The sequence below is a fragment of the Cricetulus griseus genome, chromosome 4 (genome assembly GCF_003668045.3).
Source record: "Cricetulus griseus strain 17A/GY chromosome 4, alternate assembly CriGri-PICRH-1.0, whole genome shotgun sequence".
NCBI lineage: Eukaryota > Metazoa > Chordata > Mammalia > Rodentia > Cricetidae > Cricetulus > Cricetulus griseus.
This window is the reverse complement of record NC_048597.1, coordinates 96,459,886-96,477,807: the sequence shown is the minus strand read 5'-3', so window position 1 is coordinate 96,477,807 and position 17,922 is coordinate 96,459,886. Positions and strand designations below refer to the sequence as shown.

Here is a 17,922-nt window from a genome sequence, read left to right as displayed (position 1 = left end):
TGTTCTGTGTGGTGGATATGTGACTAGAAATGTAACTGAGTGAGTGAGGACATAAAACATGAAGCTCCAGTACTTGGGCACGGCCATCTGTATAGAGGTTCACTCTGAGATGGGGACAGGGCAGGTGTCCAGGTGGCTAGCTTAAACCAGCTGTGCGATGTCTTTATTTGTGAACCCATCACAATAAAGTGATTTTATGGAAGGAGAGGGTTAGGATGCAGCTATCCAGCTTGTGTAAGGCTGAGTTCTGCCTCCAGTACCACAGTCAATCAATAAAAGTTTTTTAAAAAGTTATGACTTATGATGGTTTGCTCTGCTGCCAAACAGGACAGTAGTAGAGCCCTTAGCTATCTGTGTGGTGGTGGGTGGGGGAGGTTCCACCGGCTAATGTTTATGAAGTGCTTAAGAGAAAACATTACACAACTGATAAGTTGAAAGTTGAAAGCCTATGAACACAGATCCTTCTACCAAGTATGTGACATCATGCATTCCTGATGACGCATCCCCAAGTAGGCTCCTCTCCTGCCCATTTCGCAGGTGGGAAACAAGCAGCTCAGGCATGCCTGGGAGTAATGTTACCACTGAGCAACACTCTTCCCTTGACCAAACGTCAGCCAGACTCCTCCTCAGAGGGAGGGCCAGGCGTTCATTGCCTTCACCTACTTTTAACAAGAACATGTCAGTTTAGCCACAACCCCCACGGTTCCCTATATGACCACCCCTCCACCCCCATGCCAGATCAATTGCTTTTCCTCTTCTAGTTTTCAGGTGAGGTCTGGCCACCCCAGCCTATCCTTAGAGGAATGCAGTTAGGTCAGTTTATCCAGAATCCCTCAGACCCCTGGATCCCCCTCAGTCATTTCTCATACATTGACCCCCATTCTGCCTCCAGGCAGTGTTGGGAGTTGAGCCCAATTTCTTCTCTTGCTCCAAGACCTTCCTATCCCAATAGACACTCTGTCAGGTTTTTTTTTTTTATATGACTTAACAAGTGTCATTAAAGAAAAATCATGATATGTTGTTGTTGGTCACTCTCAGAAGTCGGAGATACCTTTGGTCAAACTGTAAGTGGGGATTCCATCTACTTTTCAATCTAATGGGCCGATGTCTCTCTTCTTCTGTGGGTCCCCAGGGTGGGAGGCAAGATAGAACATGTTCTGGGGATGGTATTTCCAGAGTATGACCTGAACACTCAGCCAGGCGGAGGGTTATTAATAGTCTGGCTTTAGTGCCCTGTGGGACACTAGTGCCTGGAGTGGACGCTGCTGGAGTCAGAGGGAGGGCGGGGCGGAGCTGAGTACGGGGAGGAGAGAGTGCGGGAGAGGCTGGCTAGACTCGGACGCCACGGCCCCTCCCAGCTCTCCACCCGCTCCCGGAGCCCAGTTGTTCTCTCAGCGGATTCTCAGGGGCTGGTTCATCACCTTCGAATACTCCTGGGACAGGAGGTGCTTGCAAAACCCGCCCCCAGCCCCCAGCAGCAAATAAATACAAGGCTCCCAGCCCAGAAGCCAGGAGAAGTTTCTAGGCGCACGTCCCTGAGGTTTATTAAACTCCTGGCTGTGCTCAAGACCTCAGCAGCGGCCCTGGCTGGGAGCCTGGGAAGCCTGGGAGGCGGGTGACTTGCTGATAGCCTGGTGAGGTGGGACAGACAGAGGCCCTTTGGGATTCTGCTGGGCCTGCTTGGTGGGTCACATTTGTGAGCCAGGATCCCAGCTCCCTTCTGGGCAGCGGATGGTTGGGCTTGTGGCTAACAGAAGATCAGAATTTTCTGAAGCGGAGGACTAAACTCTGAAAACCATCTCAAGCCACATCACCTTGCTGTGTGATCTTGGGTAGGTGGCTCTGTCTCTCTGAGCCTCTATTTCCCCTCAGCTCAGCAGACACCATGGCTGATGGGCAGTTGCCTTTCCCGTGCTCCTACCCAAGCCGCTTGCGCAGAGACCCCTTCCGGGACTCACCGCTCTCTTCCCGCCTGCTGGACGATGGCTTTGGCATGGACCCCTTCCCAGATGACTTGACAGCCCCTTGGCCTGATTGGGCTTTGCCTCGGCTCTCATCTGCCTGGCCCGGAACCCTAAGATCCGGCATGGTGCCCCGGGGGCCTACAGCCACAGCCAGGTTTGGAGTGCCTGCTGAGGGCAGGAGCCCCCCACCCTTCCCCGGGGAGCCCTGGAAAGTGTGTGTCAACGTGCACAGCTTCAAACCTGAAGAGCTGATGGTGAAGACCAAGGATGGATACGTAGAGGTGTCAGGTGAGTGAGGGACAGACAGCCAGGGCGTGTGTGTGTGTGTGTGTGTGTGTGTGTGTGTGTGTGTGTGTGTGTGTTCAACCTAGACGCAACTTCAGTAAAAGGGACCTGTGACAGACAACGTGGCACAGGTGACCTCAGGTCTCAGGAATGCAGCCCACAATGTTATCATTAGAGACACGTGCTTCTCAATGGGGGACAGAAAGAGAATGAATGTGACCCAGTAGCTGGGGTCCTCAGGGCATGGTGCCCACCTGAGAGAACTGGCAGGGACCAGATTGGCAATTTTGAAGTAGACAGTTTAATATGAAGAATAGATTGATTCGTGGAGGACTTCTGAAGACACAGGAACAGGGGTTACCATACCCCAAAGCCACAACACTGGGGTCGGGGGAGTGGGGCAGGATGAATGCTGAGTCGCCATGCTATCAACAAGAGTAGGAAACTGAGGCTGGATGGTTATGACAGCACTACAGCTGCTAACCTTGGTAAAGAGGTGTCTGCCTGGTACCAGAAGCCAGAAACCCAGCATCAGGTAGCACCTGTGTTAATATAGCCAGAGGAGGTGGCTGCATTAACTGTCCACCTGTCCCCTTTGGACTTAGGAAATGGAGGTCAGCAGAGTCTAGCATAATTTGCTCAAGGTAGCAAAGGGTTCCAACCCAGGCTGCCTTGGGAACTGAGGGACAGAAGGGATCTATCTAGCCATCTATTTATTTATTTGTTTGCTTATTTATTTATTCGTTTGAGCCAAGTTTCTAAGCTGAGTTATAAAAACACACAAATTAACCCTACTACCACCAGCACCAGCAACAACAAGAAAAACCAGTTAAAAATCAACTTCCTGTGACCCTTCATCCCCTGACTATCTACTCCCATCTTGCAGCTGAGGAGGCCTTGTCCCAGGTCATCCAGTGAGTCAGCAAAAGGACCAGAGCAGAGCTTAGGCCTGGCCACAGCGTCAGGCCCAGGGCTTTCCCTACCCCATTGCACTCTGGGAGAACGAATCCGCTGGGGGGAAAAGACAGAGGAGACAGGAAGCCTGGCCCCTGGTGAGATGGGCCTCAGCTTTCTGCCTCCCTTCCAATTAACAGGCCATTAAAAAGAACTTGTTCCTGGCAGGGGCCTGAAGCCAGAAAATCAATAGCAAGCCTGCTGTAAGCACTAGCTGAGCAGAGACAAGCCCCAGCAGTGTTCAAGGGGGCCTGGAGGGTGGGGGTGGATTAAAGTCACTTGGAATAGAATTGTGAACATCAAAGGTTGTGAGTGTGGGTGTGGTGGGGCAGGCACACCGGGGCACGTGCTGACGTGGGTGTGGGCTCGGCACTGGCTGGTGAGCCAACACTAGCTCGGCTGCTGGCTAACCAACAGGACGGGCTATTCTTCAGCTGTCTTGTTCCTTTTTGGACATGGAGGTCTCCACTGGTCCTCAGGAAGGGTGGAGGTAGCTTCCAACAGGGCAATATTTATATAGTGGGTGCATGGATATTAAGTTTGTTTTTGTAAACAGAAATACAGCGGTAGCCATGGTGTGGGCATGTAGGGAGGTCCCAGTAGATAATAAATGATAAACACTATGAGACCTAGGTTCAAATTCCAACCAGGCTGTGAGGTAGCCAAATGGATACCAACTAGGAGCCTCAGTTTCCCTGTCTGTGCAATGGGAATTATGGTCATTCCTGTCACATGAGGCTAGTGGGAAGATGTAGTAAATGCAGAAGATAAGTCCAGAACATCTGTAAAATGGAGTTAGTACAGCATCCTGCAGATTGAGGTCATCACCACCCCACCCTTGTTCAGTTTTAATGACGGTTGTTTAATGCAGAGGCTTCCAGATCGCCCACACCCTGAAGCCTTATCTGAAGGTACTCCTTAACAGGTGGAGTCTGGCAGCCACCAGCTGAGATCTCAAGTAGGAACCCTAGTGATCCAGAGGCTTGGGGGTGTATCACAGAGCCTCACTGTCTCTGTCTGTGAAATGGGAACACTGGAACTAAGACAAAAAGATAAATCCTGTACTTGTGCAGCTAATTGCAGCCCCAGCTATACAGACTTCAAACCCACTGAAGGTGCATGCAAAAGTTTTCTTCCCTGATAGGAGTTTAAGAACTAAGGTCTGGGGCTCCCTGCAAAAGCAGCTTTTAAAGGGGAGCCAGGGAGCAGAGTCAGTATCCTACCTACATCATGCAATAAGCACAAGCAGTTCAGACCAGACCTTTGCTCACTGACCACTCGGATTGGCTTACTGGGAGGTTACTCATGATGCTTTTTAGAAGTGTGGGTAGGTATGTAACATCACCCCTGCCCATTTTACAGATAGTGAAACTGAGGCAGGCCTACAGAGGCTAACTCACCCAGCACGACCAACCACCTACTTCCTCTCTGGCAGTATATAATATTTTAAAGATAGTCCCGGCCTAGAGGTTCACTGACTGACTCTAGTTCTGACTGTGAAGCTGTTTAGACTTCCCACCCTCAATCCTGGAACTCAGCATCAATGCTGCCTCACAAAGAAGGGGGCTAGGTCAGATTTGCCTCATCATCTGCTTCCGGGTGTCTAGGGAATGGATGAAAGGTTGTTCTGAATTGCAGATGATGCCCGATGAGCCAGAATCATAAGTAAGCCTCTGCCTCATTGCAGGGCTTCTCAGAGCCTCCCCTTGTCCATACAGTTTACAGATATTAAGAGTCAGCCCCATCTTATCTGACCATGTAGGAAGACCCCGCTCCAGGAAAGTGTTTGGAAAATGTGGGTTCATGATTTCCATCACGAATCACCTTCCCCTACCCCTACCCTGCAGCCACCAGCCAAGAATGATCCCTTCTGGGCCAGGCCTTGGTTAAGGAAAGACTGGAAAGGTTTTGCCTTGGTCCCAGGGCTTCTCCTCTCCCTGGAAACAGCACCTTTCCTTGATGGGTCTTCTCACAACTCTGCCCCATAGTGCAGCCACAGCTCTTTAGGACACCTGAGAAATGTCACAGTTGCAAGAGATCTGTTCTGTCCTGGGATTGGCAGAGGTCTTTCTGTACAAACAGTCATCATTTCTTTCTTCTGTGTACAAAAAGGAAAACAGTCTGATGGTATAAGACATAAATCAGAAAGCAAGCTAATAAATGTTTAACATCAGATGCCCAAGAAGCAATGCTAGTTTAACATCAGATGCCCAATAAGCAATGCACTTATGCAAATGAATGCCAAGATGACCCGCCTCTTTCACAGGCCCTCATTATGGAAACCTTGGAGTCTTTCCTGCCCAGAGACCCTCCCTCCCTCCCCCTGGCCTGCACCCCTTTTCAGAACATGGATTCTGAGGAGCCCCATTTCCCTAAACGTCAAAGTGAGTGACAAGGCTCAGCTGTGCAACTTGCACAGGCTGTGTGGCTCACTCCATGGCTTCTCCCAGGGCTCCGGTAACATCATTTTCAGAACATTTTAGAGAAGAGCAGACTGAGACTCAGAGAAGGGTAGAGCCCTGTCAGGAAACGTCTGAGCAGGGATTGGCATCCTGCTCCCAGGACTCTGGCACCCTTTGCTCTGTCATTTTCAGGGTGTTTGGCCTCAGGCACATCACCTGACAGGGCATGTTCAGGGTGGTGTGGCCACAGACTTAGGAACCTCTCTGAATTTCAGTTTGTCTATCCATACAGTGGTGGTAATAAAGTTCCTGCCTAAAGGAGTTGGCATAAGTGAGTTGCTGAGAAGGGTGGTTGACACCAAGTCCAGACTACACAGGTGCTCCTTGGCTTACTGTGAGAGGAGGGCCCCAGAGACCCCATCATAAATCCCAAGTATCCCAAGCCGAAATGCACTGGGTCAATATGCCTGACCTACCAAACGTTACAGCCGAGCCCCGCTTCCCTGAAACTGGCCTGCTGTTAGGCAAAATCATCCCACACAATGTTGATTTTATTATATAGCATCTCGAGTCATTTACTGAACAGATGCAAAACAACAATGGGGTAGACAGAATGACAGAGTAAATTCAGAGGCTGCAACTTGGCAGAGTCTGTGTGAGCTGGCGGTTAGTGCTTCGTCATCTTCATCGTTGCCTCCAGCAGTTACCAGGCCAGCAGAAGGAGGGCAGGGTGCAGAAGAGCTGAGTCAGAGGCCCTGGCCTGTCCCCAGTGGAAGCAGGCTTCTTCAAGGCCCAGGCCTCAGGGAAGGGACCAGAGAACAGACAGTGGCCACAGGCACAGAGCCGATGATTGTCACAGAGTTGAACAGAATAGCCTCTTGGGTTGACAGCACATACACAGAACAGAGAGTTCTGGCCTCCAGACACTGCAATTTAAAAGTGGATTCCGGTCAGTATACCTTTCCTCCCTGACATGGGAGGACAAATAGAATGGTTTTTCCTAAGGACCATGGAGCAATACAGGTCAGGCCTTAGAAGGTCTCAAGCTTGGCTCAAATCCCAGAAGTCACCGCGTTTGGTGTGAAGATCAAGTTGCAAGGATTTTTAGTGCAGAGAGGAGGCTTCCGTTGTTGGAAGCCTCGTCAGTGCCACAAAGTAAGAGGCTGGCTAAGGAAGCCATGATGGAGTCCTCCAGTGGAATAAGATGCAGCCATTAAAAATGGAGAGGTCCTGAGTTCTAGTACTCAACATCTACATAAAAGCTGGCTAGAGCGGCCTGGGCACTGGAGGCAGAAGCAGGAGGAGTCCAGGTACTTTCTGGCCAACCAGCATAAACCATTCGGTGAGCTCCAGGTTCCATGAGAGACCCTGTCTCAAAATCAAAGAAGGAGCCCCCCCCCCCCCACAAGATGGCTCTGCAGGTAAAAGGCACCTACCTGCTTCTGAGCCTGGCTATCTGAGTTCGATTACTGCAAGCTGTCCTCTGATTTCCATGGTACATGATCCATACTTAGCACACAAAATTAATAAGTTAATTTAAAAGGCAACAGTAAGGTGAGTAAGCAACTGAGAATTGCTCTGTGCCCTCCCCACAATCATGCTGTTGAAGAGTATTTGGGGAAAATGGATAAGTAATCATAATTTCTCAGCCAGATAGAACTGATTTCCAGCCGGTGTATAGAATGATCCCTTTGGTATGATGTGTGATGTATGGCTGTATTCTAGAAAAATCCATAGGTCTTTAAGAAGCATTTTCTATGTCTGAAGATGTAAACAGGCTGGGGGGGGGGGAGAATGGGACTGTGGGTGATTGTGGTGTTATTTTTCCTTGTAAATTTATTTCCTACACTTTCTAACATACATATGCATTATCTTGTAATCAGAAAAGGTTATTAAAGGAATGATTAATGGTACAAAGTATTACTAATGCAATCACCTGTAAATGATGAGTTTAAGACAATTTGGACCTCCACGAGATGCTGCAATCCCCCTGGGTATTTATAGTCTGGATTCTGAAGCTTGCCCGGAAGGCCTCCTGAGTGGGAATGCAGAGCCTGGGCTCTGGAATGTGACCTCAAAAAGGAGTGGAGTGTGCAAAGGACAGGTGCTGACAGATGGCACAGCCAAGCACTAATCCTGTTTGTTTAAAGAGAAATTTAAGACACCCTACTTTAAAAGAAGACAACAAAGAATGAGGAGAGTTGAGAGGATTACGATTTGCTGTGTGAATTGCAGTATAAAAGCCAGCTTGGTCTGAAGCCCTTCTCATAATTCCATTTTCATCTCCATAATTGGGAGAAGGAGCCCTTAAGGGGCGTGGCTGGTAGTATTCGTCTCTCTGAGGAGAGGTCCCTTAGGAGACGTTGGGTGTGTCCAGCAGATGGAAGCATAATTTCCAGGCTGGATAAGGTGGTGTAGAAGGCTTGATGCAAATCTGAGGGTGGAGGGGCAGGAGCCAGAGCATTTGGCAGTGACCCAGTGAGTTCTGATCAAAGGCCAGAGCAGGCACGCACCTTCTGGGTGACCTTGAACCCACTCTGGGACCTTAGTTTGCACTTCAGTTACAACAGGAGAAAGAAAGTGATCCAGAGAGCCAGGGAAGGGTGCTGGGTGGCTTTATTTCTTCCTTTTACCTTACTGACAGATCTTCAATGCTAGCTCCTGGGACCTTCTGGCCAGCTAGGAGGTAGAAGTTAAGTAGGAGGCTGGAAATTAGGGAACAGGTGTCCCAGTTTAGCAATTGTCAACAAAGCGTCATCAATGTCCTCTCTCCTGTCCATCATATTAACTTGTCTTCCACCATCCTGGGAGGTGGGCTTGAGTCTGCATGCCAAACGAAGCCTGAACTCCACACTACTCCTAAGCTACCAAAGAAGGCAAGAACAGCTTAGAATTTGAATTCAAGCCCAAATTCAGAATGAGGCCCAAGGATACAGATTCTAACACATGGCCATGCTCCTGTCTTCCAGGCAAACACGAAGAGAAGCAGCAGGAAGGTGGAATTGTCTCCAAGAACTTCACCAAGAAAATCCAGTAAGTACCCTTGCAGGGTGGACCTCCAGCAGGCATCAAGGGTGGGACTCAACTCTGGGGTCCTGATTTCTTGGGAGATATACCCAGGCAAGGAATTGAATTCTCATACCTCAAGGGGAGAGGCTGTCATAATAAACCTGCAATAGGGGCTCCCAAGTGAGGGGGTTAGATTATCATCTCATCTCATCGGCTCAGTATCCTGTGAAGAGGGCATTGACCCCACCAGAGAACAGAGAGGCAAAATGATTGTCTGTCTTACGCTTCTTACTGGAATGCTCACCCACCCAGGAGGCATAGACAGGAGGGTGCCGATCATCACCAAAGTAAGACCCACTTAACCCTGGTCTCCTAGTATTGTGTGTGTGTGTGTGTGCGCGCGCGCGCGTGTGTGTTGTGGAGGACATGGACTTTTGTACTCACATAGAGGCTAGAGGCAGATATCCCGAGTCCTGCTCTATCATTCTTTACCCTTTCCTCTTGAGACAGGCTCTCTCACTGAACCTAGAGCTGGACTAGAAGCCAGAAAGCCCACACCAAGCCTCCTACCTCTCTCTCCCACAACACCGGGTCATTAGCATACATTGCCTCCCCTGATTTTATCATGGGTGCTGGGAATTTGAACTCAGATCCTCATGCGCCCATCAAGTAGTCTTGCACACTGAGCCATCTCCGTGGCCCCTCCAATAAGCTATCATCCACTACAGCTAAGATAATACCTGTATGCCTGAAAATATTGATTCAAACTGTTGTCTGGTTTCCTGGGATCACTCTCACCCACCATGGAGGTTTGGAGGCTGAGGCACTGCTCTAGGGGAAAGACAAGTTTGACTTAAGGGAGGGAATTCTCGTTAGTTCTGGTCTTAGGAGAGCAGTAAGCAGGCAACCAAGCTGAGCTGATGAAGCATGGCCACATCCCCTAACTGGCAGTCCCCGTAGGAAGAGAAGGCTTAATGGAGGATGCTGGCTGCATTAGTGGCCTGGGTGCCTGTCATGAACCCTCTCTCCAATCAGCATCACTCACTGGTGTATTTCTGGCCCTGAGGTCTTTCACAGGTATCACCATCTTGGCCTCTGAAGTAAAAGTATACCACAGGAAGATGATGCATTGCAAGCCCTCCCTATATTCTGGAGGAAGTAAATCTCCAGTAGATGAAAGGGCAAGGCTAAGGTCTATAGTAAGGTTTTAGCACTGCCCCCCCAACAGGTCTGTATTCTCCTCTGATAAAGGGATACTGCTCCATTGTCCTCAAAGGCAATGGCAGATAGCCTTAGGGGGCCTCATGCAGGCAGTTGGTTGCTGAGGTTCTTATGATGGTGTCTGAGCTCCACGCTAGTCCTGGCAAAGACATCCTGTGGCAGAGAGATTGCACCAGCTGAATTCTGAGATTTCTTTCAGCCTTGGGAGCCCGCATCCCAGTCTCCGAATGCATGTGTCCTTTCCTGACCCCAGCCTCATAACCCCCACAGTTCTGGGAAACCCTTGGAAACTTCCTGATAAGGCAAATACCAATCAGTTTCTTCTTACATTTGCTGGCTTGCCAGAATCCACAACCTTCACCTCTCTCCCCAGCTCTAGATCAAACAGAACTGAGAAAGAAGGAAGGAGGGGGGGGCACTGATGTCTCTCCTTTCAGAGGCTCACACCCCGGCTCAGCACAGAATCCCAAACAGGGAAGAGCTGAGAAAGATCCAACAGGGAACATGGTGAATCGATCCATATTTAAAACCATACAGGGGGTGGGGAGTGACACACTGGGTAAGAGCTTTTGCTCTGTAAGCATGAGGACCTGAGTTTGAATCTGCAGTACCCATGTACAAAGCTGGCCGTGGCTGTACATGCCTGTAACCCTGGCATTGAGGGGCAGAGGAGGGCTGAGTGGTCACTGGCCTGCCGGCCTAGCTGAAGGGGTGAGCTTCCTGTGAGAGACCCTGCCTCAAGGGACAAGGCATTGACACCCAATGTCCTGCTCTGGCCTCCACATTCCAAGTGCACATTCCCTCACACTCACATTAACACACACACACACACACACACACACACACACACACACACACACACACACACACTGTCCAAAGCTTATAGTCCCGGAACTCTGAAGGCTGAGAAAGGAATATTGTTACAAGCTAGAGGCCCACCCAGGCTACACAGGCTATCCAGGACTAAACAGTGAGACCCTGTCTCAAACAAAACATGCCAGTTTCCTGTGGATTTCCCCCACCTCAGAGGCCATGCTGGAAGCAGCTCTGGAAAGTCAGTGATTAGATAGAAAATGCTCAAGTTGCTGAAGCTCGTATAGCTACTCAGCTGCTGAGGGGTGAGTTGTTGACACATGGACTGCCTGTGTTAGTTAGCTTTCCATGAATGACAAATGTCTGAGAAAAACATTGTAATGGGGAGAGTGGTGTGGCCACGGAGAGCACACAGCACAGAAGTGAGAAAGCACTTGCATTCTGGAGGCGCTCTGCCTTTCCCCTCAGTCTATGAAATGGTGCTGTCTCCATCATGGTCCTCCCCAACTTACTCCACTCTGCAGCTTTCTTCTCTGAGGTCCAAGGAAGTTGATGATAAAGATTGAGTCTCACTCTATACCCCTAGGACTACCCAAACCTCCTACTCCACCAACTGAGGGTTCCCAGGGGTGTCCTTCGTCTGCATAGCGTGCATCCATCCATCCATTCTGAATGGTCAGTGTCCAGCTGTGCCATTTACTTGTTGAGTATTTTGACTCCCAGCCCTGGTATAGAGACCTGGCCCCATATTAAGATAAAATTAATGGTTCTCTTAGAGCGACCTGGGTAGCTATTCCAAGGTTGCATCCCCAGCATTCCCTCTCACATGGGCTGTTAGAGAGTTGGGAGGACTAGAATGAAGTGTTGGGTGGTGGGGATTAATATTAGCAAGGTGCCCCAAGGTTAGAGCCACACAAGAGTGGCTCTGCCAGATGGGAGACATCTGTCAAAGAGTCAGGCTGGAGACTGGGATAGACTTGGGTCAGCATCAGGGAACCTGGTTGCCTTTCCCAGGAAAAGTCCCAGAGGACAGAAAATTTAATTTAGGCAAGCCTGGGGTCCTTGGGGGATGCCACCTCTGCAGAGTGCTACAGCAAACGGCTTGGGCTTGGAAGTGCATCTCAGAAGCCTGTTTGTGTTGGGTTTTGAAAGAGAGGTTTGGGGTTGCTTAGCAGGTTGGAAGCAGGCTCTTTTCTACCCCCAGCTTGGAGGAGAAACAGGAAACAGGATGCAGGAAGTCAGTAGGGAGGTTGTTCATCAAAGCACTCACTGTTCTCCCTGTCTCACACCCTCCCAGGTATCTGGTCAGTCCTTTGCTGACATCTGTGATATGCCACGGCCATATTATGAGGTCTACAGACTTAATCCTATTTAGCCATTAAAAGGATCCCATTAAGGTTATTAAACTCTCCTTGTCGATGAAGACACTGAAATTTAGAGGGGTGGGTGATGATAGAACTGAAGTGCTGGTAAAGAATAGGCTTGGATTATCAGAAAGTCTTTAAGAAGAAAGGAGAAATCGGACCAGGAATGTAAGGCTCACAACACAGACAAGACACAGAAGGAAGCAGAATTGTCAATTTTGTGTGGACTCTAAAATAAAATCTTCAAGGGAGAGAGTAGGATGTGGCTGTTGGGCTGGAGATGAAAGAGAACAGGGAGTTGGGGGCTGGGGAGCTAGCTTAATCTGTGTAGTACTTGCCACACCGGAGGTCCTGAGCTCCAGCCCTAGAGCCCTGGGAAGAAATCCCAGTGTGGTGTCTTGAGTTTGTAATCCCAGGGTTAGGGAGGCAGAGACAAGAAGATCCCTGGGATTCGCTGGCCTGACAGCCTAGCCTAATCAGGGAGTCCCAAACCCACATAATAGATCTGGTCTCAATAATAAATAATAATAATAATAATAATAATAATAATAATAATAATACAAATATTAATCATCATTGTAATTAATAATAATAAACAAGCTGGGCAATTTCTCAGGAACAATGCCCACGGTTGACTCCTGATGTGCACATGCTTGTGCACACATATGTGATCATACACACACCATACACCACACACACACACCACATACCACACACCATATACCACACACACACACACACACACACACACACACACACACACCATACACACCATGTACACACCACACACACACCACACACATACCATACACACACCACACACAAATTTGATTAGCCAGTAAAACTGAAGAGGTACCTTGGGATTTGAACGCGGGCGGCTCTACCTCTGAAGCCCCAGAGCTTCCGGCTGGGTTACAGGAGCTCAGATCACAGCTTTCACACACTGTCCTCGCTCTTCTCAGCTTCACAAACTTCCATTTCTGTCCCATCACCAGCTGAGGGCTTTTTCTCCCTCTGAGATAGGTTCACTTTTAATAAAGTCAAATTCTTGCCCCTAACGTGATCCCTAAGAGAGGCTCCTGTGAGGGAAATAAACCCCAGGAAGCTAACTCTGCACCCCCTAACTAGCAAAGGTCGCTTGCCCTGGGGCCCAAATGTTAAACCAGCTCTTAGTGGGAAAGGAAAAGCAGTTAGTGTCCTCTGGCCCTAAAGGTGTCTGGGATATTTAACACTCGCAGGGGAGCATTCGGATGCAAATGAGGGCCTATGGGATCTCCTTACCCTTTTCCCACTGACTTGGGAAGTCAGCACTCTGGTGAGACCCTAATCAAGTCTACTCACACTTCTAGGCCTCAGTTTCTCCATGTACGAGGTCGTTCTTCTGGGCCAACAGGAAGGTCTTTGGGGTCTGATGTCTGTGCAACTTGCCTTTAAGTATCTACAACTGTCAGGATGCCACCATTAAGGGCCAGTGACTGTAGGGCATCCTCACACCATGACCCAGCTGCTGGATACTCTTCTGACACTCTTCCCTACACGGAAACAGGATCTGAGAAGTCAGGTCATCAGCTCACATTCAGACAGTTGAGAAGCTTCAGAATTTGAACACAAGACTCCTTGCCTGCAAGCAAGGCCCATGCTATGGTTGTACCACAGGTGCTTACTGGCTGGCACACAGCAAATGGTTAAACAGAATTGGCCCCTCCCTAGCAGTGGGAGGAGCCACGAGAGGGCCAGTGGGAGGGGCTCACAGCAAGGCTTTGTCTTCTTGCTTCCCTAAATTTGGCTTGGCTTGGCTTGGCGACTATCCAAGCCTTTCAGCAGAACCTTTGTTCATCTTCGGAGTTCCGATTTGGCATGGTGGCTTTGGGTGGACGTGGCTCACAGGGCCTCGGGCTTCTGATGACAGGAAATGACTCCCAGGGCCCCGGGGAGAGTCCTGATCACATTCAGGGGTGGGCAGACCACTCCCTGTCTGTACAATAGACAGAGCTAGTCTGGCCTGTGGGGAGGTCGCTGGTCCCTGCAGGTCCCGGCTCCTGCGACCTTCCTTCACATGGCTGGTGCCGGGGAGGCCGGAGAACATGCTGTTTGGAGCCCAAGGTTTTAGTTCTGAGTCCATTTGTTGGTGGGAATTGTGCAGCCTTGGGCAAATCCCCTGCCATCTCTGAGTCTCAACATCCTTGTCTGTAAGCGGGGCGGGGCAGTAGAAGAACCTTCTTGGCAGGATTCTTAGCAACTGAATGTGAACAGACAAGTCAGATGTGACACCTGGGGCTTTGAAAATGCTCAGCGGGTGGTGGGGTGTTTTATTCTTGAGACCAATAATGCACCATCATGGTTTGATTTCAAGTTTGTTGAAGAAATCCTATACCGTGTAGCTCCATTCACTCCAAATAACAAGTGAAAAATATTTTAATCCTTAGAACTGGGCGTGGTGACGCATGCCTACAGTCACAGTCCTGAGGAGGTCTAGGAGTTCAAGGTCATAAGGCCAGCCAGGGCTATGTGAGACCCTGTCCCCTTCCACCTCCCAAATCTTGTGAGAAGTGAAATCAGATTTGAGAACAGAAGTCCCATCTTTGGTACTGAACCGGTCTGACTTACCCCGAGTCTGAAACAGAAGCTTGAACCCATGTAATTCACTCTTCTAAAAGATGACAACATGGGGCCTGAGTTCAGATCCGGACTCCCTTATAAAAGCCAGGCACAGGCACGATAGTGCTGATCTGTAACCAGAGGTGAAGAGATGGGGACATGTGGATCCCCTGAAGTTCACAGGCTAGTTAGCCTCATCAAACCAATGAACGAGTGAGAGACCCTCAAACAATAAGATGGATGGCAAGAATTAGGGGAAGAAACCTGACACCAAGCTCTGGCCTCCACACACATAACATTCATGTGCACGCCATTGCACACGCCAATACAAACACATACATGCACACACTTCCATGCAAAAGAACATTTTCTTCCCAACAAATGCAATTGTTTCAGCTATATGGAAACAACAAATGGGTAAGATCTTGTGTTTCGCTCTCCCAGGCTTCCCGCAGAAGTGGATCCAGTGACCGTATTTGCCTCACTGTCCCCAGAGGGTCTGCTTATCATCGAAGCTCCCCAAGTCCCTCCTTACTCAACCTTTGGAGAGAACAGCTTCAATCACGAGCTTCCCCAAGACAACCCGGAAGTCACCTGTTCCTAAGAATTCAGCCTTGGTCCTTCTTTGTTCCTGTCCCCAGTGCCAGGGGGCCTCTGGTTTGGAGGGTACATACACTACTTTAGCAGAACTCAGATGTTGGGGGATGGGAGGGAAACGAGAATGACCACAGAGTCCCTGGATAATGTAGTAGTAGATGTCTCCACAGGGTGACACAATGGATGGCCTTGCTTGATTGTGTTAGGTCACAGTATTGGGAGGATGTCCCTTCATCTTGTCTAGTTGAAGTCACTGTACGGTCTATAGTTGCAAAACAAGCAAAGGAGGATTGAACACTTCATGTTACATCTTTACCTTACAGCTAACTCAAGGGTTGTTTTTCTCTGGGGACCGTCCCATCACCCAGATCCCTGCTCTAGGCTCTCCTAATGTGTGGCTTGATTGATGGAGCCTCTGGCTCACCCCAGTGTGTTTCTAAACTTTTTGTCTAGGAGAACTTATAGGCAGGTCTAATATCCCCATATGGGATTTATCAGCCACACAAAACAGTGCCTTTTGCCCCTTTCCCACATATATACGGCATGACCCCATGGCTCTCAAACTGTCACCATCAAGGACTCCGGGAACCCCTCAGTTGATTTCTGACTAAGGTTTCCCGTTATTGTGTCCCCTGTGTCCAAGTCAGATTTTTACAGAGAGCTGTCTCTAAGCAGCTCTACCAGGAACCAAGCAAAGGCCAGACAGCCTGGCATGCAGGCTAGTGGTATCGTGTATGGGGGGAGGGGCGGGGAATGTGTGTGTCTTTGTTGTGTGAATTGTGCTGTTGTTTAGGGGGAAAATAACAGTAAATAATAATAATACCAATAAAGGAGCTGATGTTCGTAGCATATTGTGCTTCATTTTATGAGAAACTAAATGCTCTATCACTACGATATACACTATCAGGAGTATTACAGCTTTAAGCGATTCCTGAATGGAGAATGGGGTGGAGGACGTAAATCCTTTCAGCCAGCTCCACAGGAAGTTTAGATGTGTGTTTGCAGAGCTATTCCTTCAGCTCTAGTCCCCCTATTCTGCCTCTGCCCATTGTGATGATTCTACACGGCTACAGTCTGTCCTCATGGTTGCAATAATAGGCTGGGCCTATTACAAGTATCTCATCCTCCTGTGACAGTTTAGGGGAAGAGACAGCCAAGGGTAAAAGGTTTCCTTGCGTGACCTGTCATTTCCCAGAAACCCAGTAAATGTCTTCTTTGATGTCCTTGACCTAAAACTGGGTTGTATGTCTGTCCAGACACCAATTCCTGGCCCAAGAGAATGAGATGATGTCATAGTTGTTTTTCTGGTTGCTGAGATAAATTCTGACAAAAGCAACTTATGGAAGGAAAGGTTTGCTTTGGCTCACATTTGAAGGGTGTGGTCCAAGCATCTCCTCCTCCTTCTCCAATTGGGTTTGGTTAATGTATTATTATAGCAACAAAAATCAAACTAGGACAGTGGCTAAATCCTTACTAGACATCAAACACCTTGTCTGGGGCTAACTGATTTCACATGTTTAATCACACTAGGATCCTATGAGTTAGGTCCAAGTCTTGTCTCCCCCATTAAAGATGGGGAAACTGAGGATTAGAAAGATGAAATGTGTCACCCGAATCACACACCTGGTAAGCAATAGCCCCAGGAAGCCTGGGACCTTCATCCTCAGTCATTATACTATCCAGTCTCCTGGCAAAGCAAAATCGAAGTTGTAGTTAAGTGGGTCCATTCCAGTTGCTGGGAAAGGAGAGGTGACATTGCAGGTTGGGGCTTTGTGTGGCTGACCACAGGAGAGTCAGTCAAGTCAGGGTCAGCGATCAGGCACAGTTCTGAGACTTGAACAAACAGGGAGTGGTGTGAGGTGCCTGAGGAAGAAGAAAACAAATGAGCCAAGGAGAAAGGCATGCTGCTGCTGTTCTGAATGTCCAGTGTTCTTCACAAGACTGCCAGATGCCTCTTGTATCCATCCATCCATCCATCCATCCATCCATTCATCCATCCATCATCTATCATCTTTCTTTCTGTCCATCCATCTTTCTTCCATCCATCTTTCTCTTTCTATCTATCATGTATCTATCTAGCTATACCCTCAGTGCTCTCTCTCTCTCTCTCTCTCTCTCTCTCTCTCTCTCTCTCTCTCTCTCACACACACACACACACACACACACACACACACACACACACACCTTTCTCCCCCATAACCTAATCCCCATTCTCCTGTCCCACCCATTCTCCTGTCCCTTCTTCAGAACAGACTGTCCCTTTAAGCCACCAGGACCTTGATCACAGACAGCTGTTTCCTTCAAGGATGACTCCCTTACCCTGTTCTTCAGTTAATTGTTTAGAATCTCAGCTGAGCCTGTCATGCTGGTCAGAGCCCCTGTCACTTACCCCTCTTCTAACACAATAAAGCCTACTATACCAGGCTGGGTGCTCACAAGTCAAAACAAATTATAATGACTTCGACCAAAACCCAAATGATCCTAGCTGGCCCACTTTCAAGGAAGAGAGTGAGAAATATTCACAATTAGAGAGAAATTCCTACTCCTTTGATATTTGTTCAGCCATTTTCAGACATCTAATGTGCACAAAACACAAGTATTAGCAATACTTAACTTACTGTTAATAAATAATAAAATAAAAAATAATAAATAAAATAAAATAATAATAATAATAATAATAATAATAATACTTATTAAGGGTTCCAATTGGCTATG

At 48.6% G+C, this 17,922-nt stretch overlaps 1 protein-coding gene and 1 long non-coding RNA gene across 2 annotated transcripts; one reads left to right on the top strand and one right to left on the bottom strand.

Moving 5' to 3' along the window:
* Positions 1-1,358: 1,358 nt before the first annotated feature.
* On the top strand, positions 1,359-16,056 carry Hspb8 (heat shock protein family B (small) member 8). Its single transcript, XM_027414191.1, has 3 exons — positions 1,359-2,252; positions 8,575-8,638; positions 15,055-16,056. The coding sequence occupies exons 1-3, from the start codon at positions 1,886-1,888 to the stop codon at positions 15,212-15,214; spliced, it is 591 nt and encodes a 196-aa protein (XP_027269992.1). The 5' UTR covers positions 1,359-1,885; the 3' UTR covers positions 15,215-16,056.
* LOC118238650 lies at positions 5,529-14,473 on the bottom strand. Its single transcript, XR_004769495.1, has 3 exons — positions 13,354-14,473; positions 12,869-13,026; positions 5,529-6,531 (listed from the first exon to the last, which is right to left on the bottom strand). It is a non-coding gene; the product is annotated as an uncharacterized LOC118238650 (long non-coding RNA).
* Positions 16,057-17,922: the final 1,866 nt, after the last annotated feature.